Source organism: Lissotriton vulgaris, chromosome 1_1 (genome assembly GCF_964263255.1).
Source record: "Lissotriton vulgaris chromosome 1_1, aLisVul1.2, whole genome shotgun sequence".
NCBI lineage: Eukaryota > Metazoa > Chordata > Amphibia > Caudata > Salamandridae > Lissotriton > Lissotriton vulgaris.
Genome location: NC_141685.1, coordinates 1,096,463,416 through 1,096,488,541, shown reverse-complemented (window position 1 = coordinate 1,096,488,541; position 25,126 = coordinate 1,096,463,416). Strand labels below are relative to the sequence as shown.

At 45.9% G+C, this 25,126-nt stretch overlaps 1 protein-coding gene across 1 annotated transcript in view; it reads right to left on the bottom strand.

Moving 5' to 3' along the window:
- The window catches only part of PHF5A (PHD finger protein 5A), a 68,055-nt gene extending 43,490 nt beyond the window's left edge, over positions 1–24,565 (bottom strand). Inside the window, exons 1-2 of the mRNA XM_086963513.1 lie at positions 24,357–24,565; positions 15,651–15,674 (exon numbers count right to left, since the gene is read on the bottom strand). Coding sequence (XP_086819639.1) covers positions 15,651–15,674; positions 24,357–24,408 — 76 coding nt within the window. The 5' untranslated portion in view covers positions 24,409–24,565. The remainder of the gene's footprint in view (positions 1–15,650; positions 15,675–24,356) is intronic.
- Between the last annotated feature and the right edge of the window lie 561 nt (positions 24,566–25,126).

Below are 25,126 nucleotides of genomic sequence, written 5' to 3'. Positions count from 1 at the left end.
TATAACTGTCAAATGCAAATAAAGTCTTACAAAAAAAAAAATGCACTGCAGACGACCCGTCACAGGGTTTATGAGCTAGGGGATATAGCGGGGAAGATGTTGGCCTGGCTGGACAAAAAAGAAAAAGCAGGTAGAGTCATTGCGCAACTGTCGTCCCCCTCGGGGTATACGACCTCGGATCCTGGGGCTATAGTTGGCCTTTTGGCCGACCATTTTGAAAACACATATGCTCCCCAAGCGCCCTACACGATAGAGGAGGCATACGATTATATTAAAGATCTGACGATCCCTCACCTTTCCCCAGAAGCAGTGCTCCTCCTTGAGGCAGACATCACCGCGGAGGAAATACAGGAGGCAACCTATGCGCTAGCGTCTGGTAAGGCACTGGGCCCCAACGGGCTTCCGGTGGAACTGTATAAGAAAAATGTACAAACAACGGCCCCCTATCTTCTTAATATGTTTTCTTATAGTCTAGAAGCAGAGGAACTGCCTAGGGACCAACATTTTGCCACGATTGTCCCGATCCATAAACCTGGCAAAACGGCGATGTCCTGTTCCTCCTATCGCCCTATCTCCTTAATAAATGTGGAACCAAAGGTCCTCGCCAAATTACTGGCGCTGCGGCTGGCCCCCCACCTTAACAATCTGGTACACCCAGATCAGTCTGGCTTTATGCCACACCGTAGTACAACACTCAACCTGCGCCGCCTGCAGGCGGTGCTGGCCCGCAGGGAACATATACAGGAACCGGCTGTCCTCCTTTCCCTTGACGCCACTATGGCGTTCGATACCTTGGAATGGCCTGATCTGTTCGCGGTGCTTCAACACATGGGCTTTGGCCCTAAGGTCTGCGCCTGGATCCGTCTACTCTATACCAAACCCCTGACCCAGGTAGCAGCAAATGGTCACATCTCTAGAGACTTCCCACTTGGACGTGGGACAAGGCTGGAATGGCCGTTATCCCCCTTGTTATTTACACTGATCCTTGAGCCATTAGCAATCTGGATCCGATGGGAGCCCTCCATTAAGGGCATCCAGTGGTCGGATGTATGGGAGGATCCCTATATGCGGACAATATCCTTCTCGATCTCACTTCCCCCAAAAATTCAATTCTAGAACTCCTTAATGTCTGCGAAAAATTTGGGAGAGTGTCGGGATATAGGATTAACTGGACTAAATCAGTCCTGTTCGTTCTTGCCGGCCTTCCACCTCGGCTCCCTGCGAGCTGCCCTTTACGTCCCACCGAGACGGCTTTCAAATACCTGGGTGTCTATGTGTCATCGGACCTAGACGAGTTCTTCGCCCTAAATTTGAAACCCCCACTGGACCGGTTCAAACGAGATGTGAAGGTATGGCGCTCCCTCCGTCTCACCCTCCTGGGCAAAGCTGCACTATTCAAAATGAGGTCACTCCCTCGCTTCCTGTATCTCCTTGAAAATACTCCGTTCCCGGTCTCCTATTTTACAGCGATTACGGCGGCGGTCTCTACCTTGCTATGGGATGGGAGGCCAGCACGTATTGCGCAATCCAAGCTGGTGAAAGACTGGTACGACGGGGGTATCGCACTCCCAAATATCGAACTGCACTACTGAGCGGCCCACCTCAAGCAAATCAACTATTGGCTGTTGCCCCACAGACTGAGCCTGCATACTTAGCAGACAGACAGTGTTTGGAATCCAGAGGCCTGTTGGGGAACCTCTACAGTCGTGGCGTGTCGTCAGACCTATTGGGCCCTACACAGCACAACTCTGGTATAAAGCGCATAGGCGCCTTCAGCGCTCTGATGTTATCACGCAAATGACACACTTATGGGACTCGCATAGGTTGGGTTTCCTGCGCAACAGTAAGGGGTTCCAGGCCTGGGACAGCACAGGCATTTCGGTGGTGGGAGACCTTTGGAAAAAACGCACGGTAGTGGACTTTTCATTCCTGCAAACCAATTACGATATGGCGCAGTCGGAACGATTTAGATATATCGACATGCGCTGCAAACAGCCATCCCGGCAGGGATGAATCAGCAGGAATCCACCCCTCTTGAAGATAGATTGTTGACAGAACACATGTCGTGCAAAGCAACGTCCTTTACATACCGAAAGTTGGTTAACAACCTCCCTGACATGTTATCTAAGTTGAGACTGAGCTGGTCTAGAGATATCGGTGACCTCCGTGACTCGGAGTGGCAAGAGGCCCTTTCCTCACCGCGGGAGACAGATATCCCCTCCAGGCTTAAATTGGTCCAACTGAAAATATTTCACTGCACATATTACACCAGAACAGTCCTCTACAAGATAGGAAAGGCTTCCCATGTGTATTGTCTCCGTGGATGCGGGGAGGAGGGAACATTCTATCACACTATATGGGACTGTGGTCGGGTGGCAATGTACTGGACTGCTGTGATGCGCACCATTTCCCAAACCACAATCGTTTCCCTGTTGCCTGATCCCTGGCGCTGCCTGTTAAATGTATGGGAAGCAACGGACCTAACAAGGAGGGGTGCCGGACTGTTCCTAGGCGTGATTAGGGAAAAAGTTAATTGGCGTGACCGAAGGTGTAAGTGTAACACCCAAGGGCATCCATTTTGTTGGATGGATTTGCCTCACACACCCCGAAGGATGTCATGCTTCATCATCGGCGGTTGCTCCTCGTCGGGGAGGCGATGCAGTCCCCGACGGGCTCACCTCAAAGAGGGGCTCTTTGGCGGAGATCTTTTTCCAACAGCCTTATGGTGAGGTGTGGGTGTGTGGGCAGGGAGGTATGTGACGGTGAAAAGGGATATTTAAAATGTAGCTCAGGGTACCGGAATCAACTTTATTCAGGGGGTCCCTAGCTGCAATTAAAAACCAGGGGGCTAGCTCACTAGGACTCAACGAGTAAGGTCAGGTGAACCTAGATGGGGCTAGTGGTGAAGACGGTCGACATGTTTCTCGCTGTGGGCAAAAGTTGCCCGCGATTCATCAGGACCTTTAACAAGGTGATCTAAAACATGCTGGTGTCATGTGTGAGTTTTGTGTGTGTTTACCTCTGTGGGAGTTGTCCTATGCCTAGACATAGAAAGGAGATAAAGCAACAATCATTATAAACAATTTGCAGGTAGCAGAATAGGTCACGCCAAGGGAAAGACCTGTGAATAATGTGGCATGCTGTACTAGTGCTTCAAGTAACAGTCATTGCATGCCTCAGTGGTGATGTATGCCGAGTGTCTACAGTGTGGAACACTGAACAATCACTGAGTGGGTGAGGTGGATTGTTGTGACATGTGAAGAGGTTAAAATAAAAAGTTTAAAAGGTTTTAAAATAAAGATATGCAGCAGCTGTCCAGGTTCAAGTGTATAACTGGGTTCATACCATGTGTTTTTGCATCAGTTAAACGCGAGGAGGACACCCATAATAATATCAAAGTGAATAGGTGAAGAGTTGCACACACACTGACTCTAAAAGAGCCTAAGTTTTAACACATTAACATTGTGGACTCACCAAACTGTCAAGAACTAACAGCCACATGAGGGGTCGGCGGGATCTAGCATCAAGGATGAGTCCTTAGGTTGAAACTGGGGTCAAGGTAGACAAACCGCCAGGCAACCATTAGTAAATGGGCAGTGACTAAAACCACATGGAACTCCTGGTCTAGAGCCCTAATGTCCCGCTACAGCACTTACCTCTAATCTCTCGTGCCTTCGCTGCGTGACCTACCCTTCTCCGCCGAGCTCGAGTAGATGTGGGAGCTCGGCGGGGAGGGTTATTTACACTGGCGGCAGCGAATCAACACGGATCGCGCGTCTCCGCCTATCGGCGTGTCACGTGGTTTGTGCCGATCGCGGGGCGGCCATCTTAGACTAGTCGATCGGTAGCTACGGGGGGGCTATGACGCTGAATAGCGCACCGCTTTGCAGAGTTAGGATACCCATAAATCAGCAGCTTATGTTCCATGGGAGCCGGGTTTCGCTCCAGAGTTAAAAAATAATTGGTCGCACATTATTATCAAATATGATGCCGATCAGTACTGCGGCGGCCATCTTAGACTGGTGTTATGTAGCCTAACCCCTGAGTGGATCCATGGACCTAGCATGTTCTAGGCGGTTTTGTTTTGAAGCTTGTGGTGTGTATTCATCTGGGGTAGAGTGTAGATGGCTCATGAAGGATGATAGTGGAAAAAACTTGGCACAGTCATCAGTTCCGAGTGTGTCATGCATAGCCCCTAAAGTGCTGTGACTTTAATTCTGGTCGTGAAGCCGACAGTCTGGGAGGTCGCATCTAACAGTGTGTGTTGTGCTCACTGTGTGTAACGCTCACTATGGGATATGAACCCAGTTGGGGGAGGTATAATTAAAGATTGCAGCCAGATGTTGGTTGTGAGGCTGCATGGCAACAATATGATAAGTTGGAGTTTGGATGGCTCACAGTGAGTGCCACGGGATGTCCTCATTGAGACCCAATCTATCAGAGGAAAGACGGTGGACCCATCTCTGTTCCTTCTGGAAGAGGGCATTCTTAGGGCAGTTGGGGCTGGACTCAAGTACCACCCACTTGACAGAATCCTCGTCATGGCCTTGGTCTACATAGTGTTTACACATCTTTGTGTGTGTCTTTTTGCAGCGGAAATTGCTACGGTGCTCAATGATACGGGTTTTGATGGGGCGGGTTGTCATTCCGACATATTGCAAACCACAAGGGCAAGTGAGGAGGTATATACAGTGTGAGGTGTAGCAGTTGGTATGGTGCCTCAACTCCCAGATGAAATTCTCCGAGAGCTGTATAGTTTTAATTGTCATTGTGTACCGGCAGACTCCACACATACCACAGGGATAGTGGCCCGTGACCGGTGGAAGATGCCACAGTGTCTGTTGCGTTTCCTTTCTGGCCTTCTTGGGTCGGGTGCTAATTAGAATATCCTTTAGGTTCTGTGATCTTTTGAAAGCGAACCTTGGGTCTTCCAGGGTCATGTCACCTGTGTTCAATATTCCCCAGTGGTGTTTGATTGTCTTCCTGATTTGGTTAGACAGGGGGGTGAATGTGGTCACACATGTGATGGGTTGGTTCTCAGTTGGGGCCTTTTCCCTGCGTTCAAGCAGTGCCTCGCGATTGTTATTCCTCGCCCGTTTCTTAGCTCTCAGGACATCGCTTTTAGGATAACCCCTGTCGAGAAGGTTCCTAGACAGGATTGTGGATTCCTTCTTGTAATCACGCACATTACTGCAATTGCGCCTAATACGCAGGAATTGCCCAAAGGGCAAATTGGTGCGCAGGGCCTTCGGGTGGTGGCTTTTGTAGTGGAGGAGACTGTTGCGGTCGGTGGGTTTCCGATACATGGTGGTGCTTATAGACCCCTCGTGTAGTCTTATGGTTAAGTCCAAGAAAGCAATCTCCTCGGGTGATGAAGTCATGGTAAACTTCAAATGTGGGTTTAGCGCATTTAACCACACAAGGAAAGCCTCATGGGAAGTTGTGGGTCCTTTCCACAAGATCAGAATATCGTCGATAAAGCGTTTCCACATTTGGATGTTATTGCGGAAAGGGTTGGACTCATGGTCTATGTGTGTAGTTTCAAACTGGGCCATATACAAACAGGCTACCGAGGGAGCAAATGTACTGCCCATAGAGGTGCCTTGGGTCTGATGATAAAATTTGCCCATGAATTCAAAATAGTTTTCTGTAAGTGCTACGGACCTAACCCATCGTCAGCAAGATTGGGCCATGTTGGGTATGATGATGGCAAAACGCAACATAGCTAGGCTGTGGGGCTCTTATGTGCTACCTACATAGCGGGACTGGTGCAGAGACATGGATGATGCGATGGTGGCCGAAAAAGCAGTATGTGTCCACCGGGGGTGCCAGGGGAAGTTGGGGCAAATCTGGGGTGCATGGAACAAGTTCAGGGGAGATATACGTGAGCCCCCACGGCTTGACGTGGAAGATGCCCTTTCAGATTGAGAGTTCTAATTGCAGTTTGTATGCTATCCATTGTTTTTTTTTCTGACCTGATGGAATTCCTAATGCTGTGCAGATGCTATATTGATGCGGACCCGACTGTAAATGTACTGTATACGTTTAAGATACTGCAACTGTATGTTTCGTCGCCTTCCATGTATAAAACAATAAAAACAAGTTTAAAAAAAAATAGAAATCGCTATTTGAGAATCGCAAATAGGTTATGTACAAAATCGCATTTTTTTGCGATTTCTTAAAATTCCTTAATTGCGATTAGCAAATTGTGAATCTCAATTAAGGAATACTTTCCCATTAATTTCCATGGCCAGGAGGTCCATAGGAATGAATGGGAAGTTATTCTCAATTTGCGATTCGCAATTTGCTAAATCGCAAATTGAGAATAATTTCATGGGTGCAGGTGTGTCCAAAGGACACCCTGTTGCACCCCTGAAATATGCATAGGTGCACATTTGGCACACATACATGCCCTAAGGCACAGCTTTCCACACTATGTGGCGCGACACATTACTGTGGCGCGACACATTACTGTGGCGCGACACATTACTGTGGCGCGACACATTACTGTGGCGCGACACATATGTAGGTGTGCCGCGCGATGAGATGATGTCGGCCAGCAATCGGCAGAGTCGGGCTGCAGGGGCTCTTAGAAGGGGTGAAACAACAACAAAGCCCTATTAACATGCACAAGCTCTTTAAAGACCTGTGAAGTGCTCGGGTGCGGCTGAGAGCGGTCCTGGGCTGCTACACACGACATGGGGTGGAGGGGGGCTGAAGCCCTTTGATGCCAATGGGTGTTGCGCGCCTGATACAGTGTATCAACTATAACGCAACGCGAAAGCAGCTGGTCTGACAGACTTTTTCATGCCGTGGTTTCATCCTTGCTTGCTATTTCAGATGTTTTAACCCCTGATGGACTGCAGGGAATAAAAGATTGCCTAAAAGAGGCTGCGCTTTAGATGACATCTGCAGAAGTATGAGTAGTGGGGGAGAGAAATGGGGGTCCTCAAGGAGTAATTCTAAGAAAGCAATTACATTGATAAATAATGGTAGAAAACATCCTTTATGCTTTATCATGCAGCTTTTGCCAAACTTTTTTTGTTGAGCAAACTAGAGCCAAAAGGTATCAGAGCTCTTTACATGAGCACCAGTTGTGTTACAGACGGACACTTGCATTTTTGTGTGTGTGGAGTTGTGTGTAGGGGGGGGGTTGTGTGGGTGTATGTGGGAGGTGTGTGTGTGTGTGGGGGTGGGTGTGTGTGTGGGGGGGGGGGGGGTGGGGGGGGGGGGTTGTGTGTGTGGTTCCCCCCCCCCCCCCCCGACACCTCCCAAAAACACCTCACATGGCCATCATGTCACGGGGGAGCTGGGCTCCCTGCAGATTGGGACAGGGAGGAAATCACTGCTTCGCTCAAACAGCCTGGTAGGGCTTGTAGATGGGCGACGCCCTCCCCACTCGCTGCCAAGCCGAGTTGTGCCGAGCACGTCAGGAGCCACGCCATTCAGCACCCTCCGTTGCCGTGCCGCTGTCGATGCCCAGTGTCTCCAATGCCTCCTCAAGAGATCTGAGCTGCAGGAGCTTTCCTTGGAGCTTAAATAGGATGCGGAACGGGTGGCCCCAGGAGTGAGGGATATTCTTCTCGCTGAGATAGCTGGTCACAGGCTTAAACGTGTGTCGCTTAACCAGGGTGGAGGCTGTCAGATCTTCGTTCTGTTCACGAAGACGCAGCACGTCCTGCTGCAGAAGGTGTAATTCTTCATCCCTACTTCCATCGTGCTCCTCCAGAGTTGCCACCCTCTCCCCCATTTCATCCACGTTGCGCCGCATCTCTCTGACATCTGCAGCTAGCTGGGATTTTAGCTTCTGAATGTCCTCCTTTATGGCTGTCAATAACTCTACCATAATGGCTTGTTACGGGGGCATCATCACCTTCCGACTGGCCTGCACCCTTCTCTCCCTGCATAGAGGAGTGACTGGACTGCTTGAGAAGTAGTTCTTTTAGTGACTTTTCCTTGCGTGCCCTCGCTGTCGCTATTTCGGCCCTGTCACTCAACGATGTCAAGCCAGGCTACCGGGCTGACAGACGTCATTCGGCACTCCCACCAGCCCTTCTGTCCAGTGTTACAGCGTAAGTCACGGAGAGTCAGCCCAGGCCCTTTATATGCACTGCGAAGGGCTCACCACTGCGTTAAGTCACCCCCAATTCAGCGTTTTGTCCAGGGATCAGCCACCCTTGCGCCTCCCTGGGGGACAAAATCACCTCATGCAAAGCCCGAGCCAACAGCAACCAACTGGTATACGGAATAGGTGCGTGTCGTCTGCCGATCCATGGATCGATCAAGCCCACCAAAGCTCCAGCCTTGCTCAGTTGCACCCTCCTTACCGCCACTCTCCGTCCGGACCGACACCAGGCAGCATTCCTCACTGGGTCTCTGCCCGTACCATGCACGCAGGAAGACATCCCCAGAATTGCTGCACCACCTGGCTTATCAAAGGAGCACCCGGGGAGCACCCAATCCTCACTCCCTGTAGGCCACGCAGAGCATCAATACCGCCTTCTCCCAGGCCGCGGAGCCTCAAGCCCCAGTGCTCCCGCAGTCTCAGCCACAAGAGGGGGGGGGGGTTCCCCCTCGCCGCCGAACAGGCTCATCACACGGCCAGGCTGTACGTGGAGCACCGCAGACCAACCTCAGCAGAGGGGGCCCTCCCAGGATGACACTCCAATCCACCCCCCCCCCCCCCGGCGAAATACCACAATCTCTGTGTAGGTGTGCTGACAGCTCCTCTCACCAGCGTTCACTGTCCGCGGACCAAGAGCAAAACCCCCGAGCAACCCCCTTCACTTCAGGACTGCTCGCTCCTCACCTCACTCGCCACTCGTTGCCGCCAACTGCCCCTCTTCATCCAGGGCCAGGACAAAACCTGGTGCCTCCAGTACTGCCAGGCTCGTAGAAAGCAGCACCGCGGGCTACCACCGGGAAGCCGGTCAGGAGCAATCGCTGCGTTCCTCTCGGGCCCCGACACACTAACTCCCGCCCGAGGTGAGGCCAGTTAGCGGAAAAAGAGCCCCAAAATGGCACAGACCCGGTTCTCCTCACCACAAAAGCAGCACTGGCCGCCCCGCTGCCTGCTCTCGACTTAGTCACGCGCAGGTGGATACTCTACTGGCCCGCTGCTCAGATCCCCACCGCGGGTAAACACTCTCAGACGACTGATACGGGAGCTCCGGGACGCACACAGCTATAGGCCGTCACTACACGTCGCTGCAGAGGACCACAATTATGGGGTTGCTGCAAAAGAGAATCGGCCCACTGTCGCAGGATCAGCCGCCGAGGTCGCTCCAGCACTGCATATCACCGGGTGGCACACCAGGTGGGTGATATATCAAAGCTAAAACTTGGCGGCACCAGAGGGACAGGATTCCACGTCCTATTGCGCCGCCATCTTAGCCACGCCCCCCAGATTTTACATTTAAATGGCCACAAACTTTCCCATGGACAGGCGCCTTTACTGATAAAACTATAGAGTGTACAAACTATTATGTTTGGTAATGGAGTTTCTGCAAATATGTGTCATTTGCACATCACCAAGTAAAGTGTTCTGGTTTGTTTTGCTCCTATTTAACTGTTTGCATCACACTTCTTAATTACAAAAGCAATTTTTTTTTGTAATTCCTGATATATTTGGAAATTATTTGTAATATTAATTTACAGGCTATTTATATAAATATTGTGTTAGAGAAAAATAACTGACATCTTCAGACCGCTCACTTGACAGAAACCTTTAACTCTAGTAAGAGAGCGAAAAATAATCCTCATTTTCCAATCAGCAATTAAAGACAAACTAGATTTGACCTCTATCCTTGAACAGTTCACAAATGTGTCAAGAAAAAAAAAACAAGATTTAATGGCTTCTTTATTGCTCATTCACTTTCTGAATGAACTGAACACCTGTGCCTTTCCAGCCTAAGTTTACTCGCCAGATGGGACTATTAATTTCTAATTAGTTCTTTATTGTTTAGTTAATTAAAACCATAACAAAACGAAGATAAAGAGAATTTACCATTACAATAAAGTCAATAAAATTCTACTTAGTACAGTTTAAAATACAAAATTTAAGATGATGCTGATTCAGAGCTTTATCAGATTGCTCGTCGTTAAAAATGCTGAAAATCTTATTTTAAAATATCAAGAGCTTTCAGCCGCTTTTCAAAGGCTATCAAGAACTTTATAAATTTGCAATTGATTATTGTGTTTGTTGAGTCTAAGGCACCAATAATGGCCGATCTACAGGTGTGTAGACCTTTGGCCTTAAAAATGTTCTTTAGAAAAAGTGTTCGCTCCTGGGTCAGTGTTTTGCAGTGGCATATAATGTGGATTATATCTTCTTTTGTAATGCCACATAGTCGACAGGTGTTTGCATCCGAGCGTTTCCAGACAGGCTCGTCATCCAGAGTTGGTAGTTTTCCGAATCTCACTGCCATCAGCCATTTTTTAATGAATACGGAGTACGTTGATGCAAGGTAGGTAGCCGGGATGAGATTGTTATAACTATTAATCACGGTCCATGAGTGGGAGCGGGCGGCAAAGATGGCTTTATCCGTAATTAATGAATGAAATTAGGCCGCTTTTTTTTTAGAACCCGTTTAAAGGACGTGAATGGTTGTTTTTTTTCCCACAAGGTTACTGTGCAAGTTTGCCCCAGACAGATATTTGTTTGCGGCAGAATTTTGTTGATTTTCTAATTCCTGCCATAACAAGCTGTCCAAGGTGTTATTTGTAGAGTTCGTTTTAATTCTATACCAAACTCTAATGCTTGTATAGAGTCTTCCCAGTGTCTCGTTCATCAGGCCAAATTCTAAACGCATCTGGGCGGGTGAAGCTGAGCGTGGGAGTTGCAAGACCTTCTTGTAGATTTTTGCAGCAAGGCTGTTTAAGGTAATATCATCCTTGCCCTGCATGGCTATACTGGCATAGGATAGTGTTGGAAGTACTTTGGTTGCCATCACTGTTAATAGAGGATTCAGCGAGGGGCCTTGCAACTTTTTTGCCAGTGAGCTAAGTGCGAATGTTAATGCTCTGGCTCTCTGCTTCATATATTGTTTTTGTGCGTTCAGAGTGAGCTTGTCATCTAGGTAGTATCCTAAGTATTTATAGTTTGTTACTCTTTCCAGTGATTTTCCCTCAAGTGAGATATTAAGTTGGAGTGTACGACGGTTAGTTATTGACATCGTTTTTGTCATAGATAAATTCAGAGTAAGGTTATTTGCCGTCAAAAATTGTGATGTTACTGCCAGTAGCCTGGACAGGCCCACTTTAGTTAGTCTCATAAGCACAAGGTCATCGGCGTAAGCCAAATGGGTAAGATGAAAATTACCAAGTTTCGTTGCGTGCGCATTACAAATGTTTAAATTTCCGGAGAGGTCTGATATGAATAGGTTAAAAAGCTGTGGTGCTAAAACGCAACCCTGTTTTAGTCCAATCGATGTGTATACTTTTCTTGATAGATGTGATCCGTCCCCCAACTTGATTTGTATCCAAGTATCTGTGTAGAATAGGAGTAGCCCCCTCAGTATTTTCTCGGGAATGGCCCAAGCTTTCAGCTTCTCATAATAGCGTGCGGTCGATGCTATCGAAGGCCGCCTTCAGGTCGATAAAACAGAGGTTCAGGTCCTGCTTCGAGCGCTGGCATTTTTCCGCTATCATGGTTATTGTTAATATATTAGATGTAGTTCCGATGCCGGCTCTAAAGCCGGTTTGGTTTATTGGGATTATTGCTTTATCGTCTGCCCAATTTACTAGGTCTTTTAAGAGGAGAGAGGCAAAGTATTTAGCTTCAATGTCTTGGAGTGTTATTAGGCGGTAGTTTAAAGGGTTGGCTCTATCTCCTCCTTTGTGTATTGGGGTGATGATAGAGCCTTTCCAGCTTTTTGGGATGCGGTTGTAACTTTGAACGTCTGTAAAAAGCTCTTCGAGATGTTGTGCCCAAAAATCTGGTGCATCCTTAAAGGCAATTTGTGCGATGCCATTCGGGCCCGGCGCTCCATTACTTTTTCCCTTTCTAATGATGGTGATAATCTCGTCTGCCGTGTACCAGCCATCTGTGGCTGCAGTACACGTATTTGTCCTTTGTGCCGTTGTCGTACAGTCAGTGTTGTGATGTTCTCCGCATCTGTTTAAATGTGGTTCAGCTGGTTCCAGTATCTGTTCAGGAGCTTTCCATCGGTTTCCTTCAAATGTTGTCGACAGGAAAGTTGACCATACCGTTTCTTGAATATTTGAGGACAGAACATTTCGTGGCCTTGTCAACTGGTTTATTATGGTCCAAAATGTATTTGAATCCTGTAACTTAGAGCTGGCCAGTAAGTTAATCCAAAAGTCGTCGTTCGCCTTCTTTTTCAGCTCCCAGATCCCTATTTTACATAATTTTCTGTGGGCAAGAAACGTATTCAAGCTGCTCGGATCGTTCGCTTTTAATGGCAGATTTTTTTGGCTTCTCCATAAGGCCCCTCTTTGTTAATTTAGTGCCCAGGGCAGTTGCTTAGTCGGGTGCTTATTTTTTGCCAATATTTTTGTTGGTTTCATATTTAGCTTTCATTTTGCAAGAAAAAGACCAGGCTTGTATCTTGTCTGTTGTAGCTCCGTTTCCCTCTTGGAGAGCGTCCTTTATTATTAAAGTCCAATTCTGTTTAGTTGAACTGTTCCAGTATATTAGTTTCTGGTTGATTGTTCCTAATTGGCCCTCCAGGGAATACAGAGGTTGCAGTGTCTCTGAAAAGAAGTTGAGTTTCAGGTGTTGCATGCTGTGATCGCTCATTGTTGTGTATTCGATATAAAAAGTGAATAATGGAGGAATCAATGGAAGACTTATTATCGTAAAGTCCAATGTGGATTGACTATAAGGACCCCAGAACGTTTTCTTTGGTGGGTTGTCTTTCTCTGTCCTGCCATTCAGTACTCGCATACCTAGGTACTCTAGGTCTGTTACTAAGTGAGTGGCTAGGCTGTCCTTTCGGCTCTTTGTTGCAGCTGTTGCCTGCTGGGGGACGTTCCAGTGTATGTTATCTGAGGTTAATATCTCGTCTCCCTCTGGTGAGGTTGGAGTTAAAATCTCCTGTTAGAATGATGTTCCAAGTTGGTTCAGAGCTTCGAAGTTTTAGTATTTCCTTGCATAATAAAGTATATTTTGTCTTTTTTACCTGCAGATTAGTTGGGTATAGTAATTGATCAATATTATGGTTTTATGACCGTACGTTTTCTGGCCTGACATTTTAATTAGCTGTAAACTTGGATCCGGCGATTGGAGTTGTTCGGTCTTGATTTTAAGAGCAGTCGACACATATACCGTTAGGCCTCCGATTGCTCTCCCGTAGATTTTAATTTTTTTTCCGCTGGCACCGTGTAGTGGATGTAGCCCGCCAATGCAATTTCTTCCTGCATCCATGTCTCTTGTAGGACTATTATGTCGGCTTTGTCCCATTCATCCAAGGAGAGACCATCGTCCAGCAGTCTTTTTGCGCCCGCTATATTCCATGAAATATTATGTATGTTATTGTGTACTGCTTTATTTCTTTCTTGGCAGATCGGTCAGTTAGGTCGTTTATTGTTTAATATGCTGGGAAGCCATTTCCAGGAGTCAGTTATGGTTAACTGTTCCCCTGCTTTAACCCTTTCCATGCTGCCGCGATTCCCCTGGTGTGCTGTAAACAGCACGAACAGGGGCGGGCCGTGACGAACCCCAGCCGTCATCAGCACACGAGCACCGTAGTGCATGACGGCTGGGGTTCGTCATCAGCATGGAAGGGGTTAACTGAGTCCGTCTCTTTGCCTGTAGGTTCTGCCTCGCTTCTGCCTTTGGCGTTGTGCAATATAGAGTAGACTGTTTTTTTCGGGGCAAGGTCAGCCAGTCTTCTTGTAAGTTGCGTGCCACTATTTGTCTGTAGAGGAAGCGGGTATCTTGGGGCAGTTGGCTGTGATAATTGAATGCCCCATGCTTGGAAAATCTCTGTTTGCCCTAGAATAGCTTGTGCTATAGCAGCAGAGGTCCATGTTGTCCTTGTTTGTTCATACGTTGTTGCATTAGTACTTGTTAGAAATTAAACCCGGTCCAAGTCGGACGATTTAATGGCGCTTAGTTCCTTAATTTCTTTCGACAATTTTAGGATATTATTCCCGTTTAAGATGTCGTGTCTGCCTTGGGTCACGTACGCGGGGGTAAAAATTATTTGGCAGCCGACGTTGTCTACATTGATCATGTGTAATATTGGCTTTATTGTTGCCTCTTCGCTTAGCCGTGACGCCTGGAGCAGATTATGCTGGATGTCGGGTGATGAATTGATGGTATCTGATTTCGGGTTTGTCGCAGCCTCGTCTCTTGATCGTGGGGTTTTGTTGTTGGTAGCAACGAAGCTCAGATTTGTCTGAGTCAAGTTGCGCTGGCTATCTGATGTTGAAGTGTGGGTGCTTGGCCCGGAGTGGTGGATGGTGCTATGTAATCCTTCTCGGTGTACTGTATCTGTGTTGATCGCTTTGAAGCAGTGTTTTCACTCTCTCTCTCCTGCTGTAGTTGGTTGCTATGCTAGCGCATTCTTGGACAACTTTATTTCCATCATGATGTGCTCGTAATTGAGCATTTTGGGGGTTTAATGATGGTGTTGTATTGGGCAAATGCTTCCGCCAAGCAGAATTTATTGATTCCCGGGTCGTTGGTTGGCCACCTATTTAGTAAGTTTTTTGACTGCTCGTTGTGTACATGAACGATAGTTTTATTGTTTTCAGTCGCCAGGGCTATTTTGTGTTCCGACCCTTTTGTAGTCAGGCTGGTTTGCTTTGCGACATGATTTTGGTCGGATGTTTGCGCCAAGTGGCGGTTTTGCTGAGATCCCAGTGAGTTTTGGGTTTCGTGGTTTGTGATGTTGTGTATATAAGTTGTCCGTTGGCTCCAGCTTCTGCGTCCTTGGTGGTGTCCGTTGTGCCTGTCTATAGTGTGTTTTTTATATGTTGGTTTAAAAATATAGGATAGATGCTATGGCAGCGAAGATGGGACTAGTAGGTGCCAAAATTAGCTCGACCTGATAAAATGCTACTTGCAATTGCAAATGGGGGGGGGGGGGGGGGGGGGGGGAGTACATTTTTCGAGGCCTGGTTAAGATAATTCAGAGTGGTTGGATCTCTTTGGAGAGAAGGGTTGTTTGGGTTCAACTTTATAAGGGAGCCACAAATAGACATGGACTGCTCAAGACTAGAGCTACTATGCATGTGGAGATGGGTCACAGTGTTTCTGATATGTAACTTATCTAAGCTAAAGGGATGCAGCACTGCCATATCTCTGGGAAAGGTTAAGGAAAAGGAAGTGTTATAGTCTTGCTAGGTACAAAGTTGTGCATCATTGAAAAAAAATGAATAACTTAATGTGTACTTAAGGATTTTTTTTAAGGAGTCCTGAATATTTGAACGACTTCTGTCTGTTAATAGGTTTATTAGAGTTGTTAAGTGCCATGTGGAGATGCTTCTAATTGCCCTCTAATAGGAAAGATGGCTCAGAAAGGGACTGCATGGACAGCATTGGTATTCCCACACTTGTAAAAAAGCAGAAAGAAGATGAGCTTGTTTTTAAGCATGAGAAGAAATCATCACAAGGTTGCTGCAACGAAATGGAGTTCAATGTGCTCCAACACCCTCCTTCACTGTTGCAGAAAAATACTCACATTTCTCACAAAGGCGTCCGATAGCTGAAAGAAAAAGAGGAAAAAAGTTAGTGGCTTAATTTGCAACATCTAGAATACCTATTTTAGCTATGGTTTCCATGTGAATCCTACTGAAACCCCTTCTCCCTCAGAAGAAACAATTCTATGCAATAGATGACATTCCTTCTGTCACACCTATGTAAACAATACACTACCTTCCCTCACCTTTACATTATGGAGTGGGGAGTGAAAGATATCACCATGGTGTCAGGCTAAAAACGCGGTACAGAGTGTTTGCTTCCTCTACGTTTATGTGCTCAACGCAGACTCGTAAAGGCAAATCTCACCACAACTGAATGCTACGACACGGAAGTGCTGGAGTGGATGCCTACTGCCACCAAATTAACACACACTTCTAAATGAGTGCCTGTGTTCTGGCTTAATCTGAATAAGGTACTGCACACCGAGAAGGGAGCAATTGAGAGGCTGCCTACTCCCACTCATTTAGCGCTCAGCCAAAAAACAGTCCTGGAGTGGTTGCCTACTCTTAGTGAATTACAAAAGATGTATTAAATATATAGTTTCAAATACAAACCAGACATTTTTTCAATTAAGTAAGATTGAAGAAGAAAGCTATTTATTAAAATGCAATTCTATTGTCAGTATTTCTACAGTCTGCGAGTAAGCCTGATGGTAGACACTACCCACAAAGGAAGATACTACAAAAGCATCTCTTTGGTCAGTTCACCATAATATATTACAAAGATTTAGGTTGAATACCATAAAATCTACAGTACCTTAAGTTCAGGTTGAATATTATACCATGTTCCTAAGAAATGTATTAGCCACTGCTTCAACTGAAACACCACATAAATACATCTAAACTCTTGTTTCATGAATGCTTTGCAATATGTAGGCCATTGTAAACATTCAATTTTGGCTGGTAAACATCATGGTAACTTCCATTTTCAAACAATTCAAATCTCTCTAGCATGACCACCTCATTATAGTTCTTGCAGTAGTGTACACTGGTTATGATAATGGTAAAGCTCACACCCTCAGCTCCGCCAAGTATTATTTTTATCCAAGTGTTAAAGGAGTATTTGGCTAAATAAGACAGCAGGTTTTTTTTTTTGCTCTTTGAACTTCAAAGAATCACAACAATTGGTGAACACTCGTTTTAGCAAAGCAAAAGGCCAACTCCAGGCAAATGGCTTGAACAGAAATGGAACTGTAAGCTAGTTGCAGACTTCAGTGGCTCACCTACAATCATGTAGTGAATAGAAAAAAGAAAAAGTTGTAGGTCTGGAGAAAGGAGCCAAGAGTCAAATGTTAAGCTAATACTAGAGATCTCATAAGAGATTTAGACATAGTATTTTTCATAGCAAGCATCAGTCTCCAAAACAAAGATCCATCAATGGCCAGATAGAAGTAGTTTTATTTTGTAACAATAACTAAGATTTCAGCCTAGTACTGCCATGATAATCCATTTTTTAGATTTTATCAAATCTCACGATCTTGCTTTTACTGAGATTAGTAAATGGAAATTACAACAACAATAAATTTCAAATTGATTGAGCACTTGCTGCAATCTAGTTGTTTATGTAGGATGTGAGAATATTTTTTGGGCATTAAACAATGCCAAATTTAAATTGCAGATCATAAGTGTAAAATGTTGGCTTTTACGAAAACCTTATTTGAATAAGAAATAAACAGGTTGACCAATAAAAAAGCACCAACATAGGAGGGCTCCATTTGTTGCCTACTCCCACTAAATTAGCATGCAAACCTGTCAGCTTTTGGACTCTAAAAACGAGGGTGGAGTCAGACTTCCATAAGGGCGATTACATTACAATGAGCAGATAATGGCCTACAATCTTCATTACTCCTAGTGCCACTCGTACTCATCATTAGAACACGAGGTGAAATCCCACCTCCAAGACAGAATAAAAAATAAAAAAAAGGCACAATAAACCCCGCCCACCCTGAGTGGGCACTAGAAATGGGCCTAAATTTCCACATCCTTTTCCGGTTATCCCCAAGCACATATCAAAACCTGAAAGCAAAGGAGGGACTTAAGGACCAATAAGTATTCGGACCATTGCCTCCAAGTCCCACATCCTCATCCCAATCATTGCAACATAAGGTACAAGCCAACAGGCCTTTGATCTCAAAGTGAGCTGTACATCATATAATGCACCCCACTTTTAATGTACATTCATATACCCAATTCACCCAAAAATTCATAAATCATTCAACCAGCCAAACATTATAATGCAGCAGAAAGCAAAAAATCAGATCCAAAAATCCCATTCCACTTACTAATCCTTTAAAGAAGATAATGTCTAGTAAATATTTAATCTTATGACCAGGTCCAAGTTCTACAGATTTCATGCAGAGGAACTCGCCGAAGTTCCACCCAAGATGCTGAAAACTCTTGTTGATTTACCGTGAATACACACAGGGTATAATTCCTCTTGTTCAGGATAGGCCAATAAAATAGTCTCTGTGATCCTTCTGCTCAGAGTCATTTCTGAAACCTTCCTACCTCTGCTGTCTTACCAAAGGTGAAAAACAGATGACAGTTTTCTGAAGAAGCAAGATCTGACAAGAAAAGTGTATAATGCCCATTTAACATATTACTACTAAAACAATCTTTCCTCATTAGACGAAGAGGACGGAAAGCGGACAGGTAAGAATCTCTAGGCAAACATTAAAAGATTGATTAAGTTTGAGAAGTAAAAGATCAGTCTAGTCTTAAAATCACTAGATCTTCTAGAAAACAAAGAAAATGTGAATGACATAAGGCAGATAATTTACCAATCCAACAACCCAAAGTATTGGCTACAAGGAAACCAACCTTTTAAGACAGAAACTTCAAGTCAGTAAATAGAAGGGGGTTCACAAGAGTGAACGCTGCAAAGCCTGGAGAACCACAGGGCGATCCCAAGGAGGACCTATGGAATGAGAAATAGGTCTTGAAATAGACACTTAATGGTTTGGGAAGTGGAAAAAACCGCTGCATGACCAGTATGGAACAACTCCAATCACCTCTGCTGTCTCTCAGAATATTGAGAAGCATTTTTGGATTTAGAGAAGCCGAGGGAATGAAAACAATACCTTCATTGGTCACTTGATTAGAAGTGCACCAATCAGTCATGGTCCTACCTCTGGTTCGCCGGAACAAAATCTGGGAAGAAGAGATTTGTCCTTGCGGGCAGAAACGTCCAGATATGTGTAACCAAATCTTTCCATGTCTCTGGGAAGTGGTCTTGGACAGCAATGACATATGTGAGGAAAATAAAGCCTGCTCTCCTTCAGATTTGACACTGAACAAACCTCTGCTGTGGACTGAGGATATTGAGAATAGAGGTTTCTCTGACTATAAACCCAGAGCCTCTGCCACCTTGTTCATAGCTTCGGGGTGAGTGCTGCCCTGAAGATTTATACAGGCTACTGCGTTGTCTGATTTCACCAACACATTGTTCTTTGAAGTTGTTGCTTAAATGGTGCAAGGCTCTTAGTATTGCAGTCAGTTCTCTAGGGTCTGATGATTTGAAATACACAATTCTGGTCCACTTGGCCTGCGCTGGCAGGGAATCCAATATTACTCCCCATCCAATGGAGCTGGCATCAGCCAATAGCTTCAATGGTGGATCCAGATGCATACGGTTTTCTGTTGCCAATTTCTCTGGGTGGAAATGCCACTGAATAGACAATGTGACTTCCAACAACAGAGATTTCGTAGACCAATATCTCTGAAGATGTATGCAAAAGAAAGGGGTATGTGCCCAAGAGCCAGGCATACTGCCCTACAGGTCTTCCCTCACTGAAAAAGATTCCCACCAAGGTCCACAGTAACCAGAAACATAGGTGATTTAACAAGCACAGGCAAAGCATATAGGCTTCACCCATGTAGGATCTATTAGCGTAGTCATTTTTTTCGACATGTTGCAAAGCAGCTCCAGCTGCTCTGCAACATGGCTTAAAGTAAAATATAAATGATTTAAAGCTTATGAGGCAGCCAGTGTTGACCGTTGTCTTAGCGCTTTTTTTAAAACTTTTAATTCATGTTGCACAGCAGCCCGCCCTGCTGTGCACTGTCTAAAAAAAATGTTTTTAAATAAAAAAAAAAAAAGATCTGGGGAGCAAGAAATACGAGGGAGGTGCAAGAAGGAGCAGCAATATGAAAGGCATTAGGAAGCGGGCAAGACTTATTTACAGTTCTGAAGTAATTAACATAGCATAACCCCCAAGGATGAACTTTGAATATTCTTCACTTAGGACACAATTGCTACTAAAGAAAGCGGTCGATTTGGACCAACACAGCCTTCCTAGCTAAAACCAAGTGTTTTTAAAGAAACCCTCAAAAAGACAATATGTCCTTTAAAAACATTACATCTTTAAGTCTTGCTTGACTTTGGAGCTGCTGCCCTGCACATCACACAGCAATCAACACTCTTACGAAGTGGGCTTCTGAAAGCGCTGCAGAAAAGGGGCTTTGTGCAAAGTGGGAAATTAAAGCTAAAATAGCCAAAGAAAGGGCTTCATTTACTGGCATGTACAGTGTGCAAGTTAGATCACTCTTGGCTTAACTGCATCATTTACGCCAAATACATTTTTTTTTAAAGCCATCATCTGAAAACACTGGGAAGTTTCTTTTGAAGACAGGTCTGAGGTGGGAGCGTTATTTCCACACTGGCCGAAATCAGCCACTCTGGTACTGGTGACCCGTGCTCATTACTTTTAGGCAATAAAATACCTCACCTACATGTGACGCACTTTCTCCACAGGCGTCCATTCCCGCTAATATTTCTGACAGGTTCAATCATGTGACCCATGTGCACATACAGAGAACTTGTCCAATAACATGCTCAGACATACCTGCTGCCTGCTCTTTTACATCCACTCTGTGCTATCTCACATTAGCCATTTACAGCTCTTTTGGAAAATAAAAGGTGAGATGTATAATAGCACCACGTGAGGGAGCTCAAAGGGGAGGAGGGAGTGGCAACAATGAACTACAGACACATGCACTCAGAGTGCATGGAAATAAAGTAAAGTACCCGGAGGTGCATGTGAAAGGAAACTGGCTACAAACCGGAAGCTGTACTTTGTCCATGCTCCACAGCAGGACAAACACTGAAGCTTCAGCAGGAGGGACTGACCAATAAGAAGCAAGGAAACAAGAGTGATGTAGAAGCCAACCAATGGTTATTATGGGCGGCTAAAAGCACATTTGAAGCTTTTTTTGGTTTACAAAAGATTTTGCCAACAGCGCATACGCCGTCTCCGGCAAAACCTAAAAAAAGGTGCCATGCTCACAAACATAAATGGTTAAACTTACAGGAAGGAGATGCTGAGCTGGGAACTCTGCAGCATAGTTAATTAAGCACAATAACCAATGATATAGAGCCCATCACAGGATGAGAGCAAGTCAGAACCTACTTTTACAAAAACCACCAACTGGGGTGGCATGGTGAGCAAAATAATGACGATTTAACCCAGATCTCTTGACTGGAGGTGAATATTTTGATTTGTTCTGCATTCCGTCCATCAATTGGGTGTCTTTTGTTTTCTTGCCCTAGGTGCGCCTGGTATGCCCAGACGTGGGTGCCGGGCTCACTGTGCCACTGGATTCAACCTATCCTGGCTGATGAGTGAAACCCCGAAACTGGTCCTGGGATGCTTGTTTCCGGTCCAGGGAGGACCTGGCTTGGCAGTTCGGGTTGGACTGTTACCACAAGACACAGGGTCAAAACTGATTTGCATATCACAAAGGTCTAAACTGAGGTGGCATGGTGAGCAAAAGAATGATTGATTTAACCCGGATCTCTTTACTGAGGAGGTAAATGTTTTGATTTGTTCTGCATTCCGTCCATCAATTGTGTGTCTTTTGCAGAACCTGCTTTTACACCAGAAAAGTTGGAAATCTATCACAAAACCTTACAATGCTTGGCATAGCTGCCAAGGTTTCAGATCGCTTATGTGTGACATTTTCAAAATTTCAGTATAATTAGGAGTGACATTCAACGAGTATGAGTGACACTTTCTTGCAAGCAAAAATCAAGCAATGAAGACGAGGAAAACATATAAATATTAGAAATAACAGCCGTTCGAGGAATGAGAAACTGGGGCGCTTCTAAAACTGCTGCACCAGAAATGGAAGGGCCCTAACCGACATGTCAGACAGACCGTATACTCATTGAGTACTCTGCACCTGTTACAATTTACAAATAAACATTCGTATTGTACAGGCAGGTGCTGCACAGTCACTGAAGCAGATTTCTGGCGCTGAACAAGAACTGTTTGGTTATAAGAGGGCCAGTGTGAGGTGTGTCTGACGTTGGGCAGCCTCCGAATATGGCCCCTGATTATCACTTTGTCGTGCATCTGAACTGGCAGACCACTGCTGCCCAGCACTTTTACGTGTGCACATGTGCCAAGACTACAGGCACCCCGGTCACACTGTACACTTTCCACGAGGTGATGCTGAGATGGCAAGCTAATTGGAATGTTGTTGACCCTCCAGTGTGAAAAACAGAAATTGTAAATCGATCTGCAAATTTAAAGTGGTCTCGGGTGAGGGGGCTGGGGACCAGTATAGAGGGGAGAGCTCGCTATGTGAGATGGTGCTCCGACCCCTCTAAAGGCGAAAAATATCCAGTGCGCGCACTCGATACAGAGCCCCTCCACTAGCACAGAGTTGGTTTGCCCCCAGCTTATTTCAGACGCGGGGCAGAGAGCCCTCCACCAGCACAGAGTTTGTTGGCCCCCAGCTTATTTCAGACGCGGGGCAGAGAGCATGAAAATTATTAGTACAGCCACAAGCACAAAGGGCATCAGTTTCACGGGAGGCTGGTGCGGTTGTTACCGTGGGGATGGTGGGGGGGGTCTGGAAGGTCAGACGAGACAGAGGACGAGAGCATAGATAGCCAAATAAGAATAAAGGAGAAGGGAAAGTGGAAAACTACGAAATTGACAAAATCGAATTATGCAACACATTAAGTTATACAGCACAATTGCCTGGCCTCCATAAATGCGCACCCTAACAGGGCGATTTGGAATCGGTGGCTTCTATAAAAGAACCCGCTCTCTAGTGGAGAGAAACCATTCAAAATCACACCCGGTTGGCTTTACTTAACCTAGCTGCGACAACGAGGGGCTGAAAAGAGGAATGTCCTCTACGTAAGCCTTCAATATACTGAAAACGCATACTGTACAATCAAGGGAAATTAAATAACATTTGCAGTACTTAGAATTCATTTTCTCTGCAGCGTGCCATCGAAAACGCAGCCTGGACCGGGAGACAGGTTTCACAGGAGGCTGGTGCGGTTGTTACTTTATTATTTTCTAACATTGTTCCTCTCCCTTGACCCAGAGAGGTAAGACCACAGCACCTCAGTCAGCGCGGGCTATTACAAACTAAGCGATTTAACAAAAGCAGACAATACCCGACTCCACCAGGCCTGCCTCGTGGCCAAGGAGTGAGTGCCACGCCGCAAAGAGACTCGAGTCTCCCAGTGCCTGCACTTAGATTCCCCCGCTGCTTCTACCTACTTCCTCCGAATGTGATGGCACAGTACCACCGGCACATCCGGATTATTAATCCCGGCCCCATGGTGCCTCAGTGATTGACAGCAGTATTGAATGCTGACAGGGCAGCCCCTATCTCCCCCTGCAGACAGCGTGATGAGTAAGCCCCGAACCGCCGGCGCCACATTTATTTGTTTACAGGGCAAAACACAGTAGGTGAGCCTGGGCAGAGATACACTGTAGCGCTCTCAGCCACTCCACGGCTGAGAGCAGATTGGTTAACTATTTAGGAACTGGGCTCAGCAAGCAGCACGTCCGAGCAGCAGAGAGCCCGGGCACAGGCGCCGCTGGTTGCACGCCTGGCAGGCGGTGGCAATATGCGTGACAATGCATTTCAGTGCGGTGATGCGGATCACCGCACTGAAATGCGGGAGTGTCACACCTGTTGCGTGACGCTTGGCAGGACTGGCTTGGAGCTCCATCAATGAACCGTCCCCCAAACTAATGCCCAGCAAGGGTGGATAGACAACGGATGAGGACACAGCCCGGCACTGAATTTCTACATCGCTGTCCCAGTATACAGGAATAACAACAAAAAAAACGCACACACGAAAGGGCTGTAGAAACTACGTCCATTTATCGTACCCAGGTAAGGGTGGACTGGGTGTACAGTGCATTCCTTATCCTGATTTCCTGTCTTGGTGGTGGGATTCATCTCGTTATAATGACTGGGATCGACGTAGAGGTAATGTACAGTTTTGTTTTATTTTTTGGACGACAAAGGTGTGAAAAGATGGTGACCGAATTTGACGCACGTTTAAGCATTGGGTTTATCGCGATGTGGAATATTAAATGGAAGAGAGCGGCACCCACCAAATTAGGGTAATTTGACAGGGCCACTAGTGTGGTTTGTGTAGTCCCATCGACCTAACTTCCATCCCCACGGGAAAGCTGGAAAAGTTGTTTTCTTCCACTGAGAAGGGAGTATTACCCCAACTTAGTATAGGTAGGACTAGCAAAGGATCACTAGATTTGACTGTCAACTCGCACTAAGATTCTAAGTCGTGGAATGGTTCCCTCCTCTCAATAATGAACAGTGCGTGCTTCTATAAGGGAGAACTGAATACAACGTCAACATGCGCGGTGGAGCTCTATGTAAACATCGTCCCCCAAGATATTTAACTTGCTTACCCACGCCAGCCTGCTTTCTGCAGAAAATCAAATCGGGGTGATGCTTGGCCATGTCTCTGCAACGTTCTTCCTTTCCTGCTCCAAGATGGCGATCGGTTCCGAAACTATTGACCTTTCAGACCTGCGAAAACACGTTACCGGCAAACACAACTGCAGAGATGACGCATCTACACGAACGACTAAAATCCACTTGGGCGCGTATTTGTGACGCGTCTCCGAGAAACACGTGGTGCTCTGCAGGCCATTGAAAACGGAAGACGCACATGCGCGTGCGAGTTTACGTAACGCCAATTAACGTAAACAGGGCGGCTGCATTTGAAAGGGGCAATGGATTACGTTTCTGCTGGAATTCCATCAGTTCGATTACATGGAGTGCGGCGGAGTCGTTGGTAGTATCGGTTCCCAGTTCCAAGTGAGATAGCCTACTTGAGTCCAGGATTTTTATTTATTTGAATTCTGCACCTGTAGTCTTGGATCTATAATTGAATAAAGAAAGACCCAGAATAAGGAAAAAAACAAGCAATTGCAATACAATCGGTCTCGCATTTGTAAAATAACTGCGTTGAAAATGACAATGTTATTTACTTTCGGTTTTTTAATGCAGTGGAGTGATAATATTTGCATAGCGCTATTGCCATTCCAATAACCTAGCAGCGCTGCAGAACCAGATAATGGGAAATAGGTTTGTGAGTGTAAAGGTATTGGCTTTGCCAATATTTTTTCAAGAGGGAATCACCGTGGTTGTAGACTTCTGCTGTGGGCACTAATAC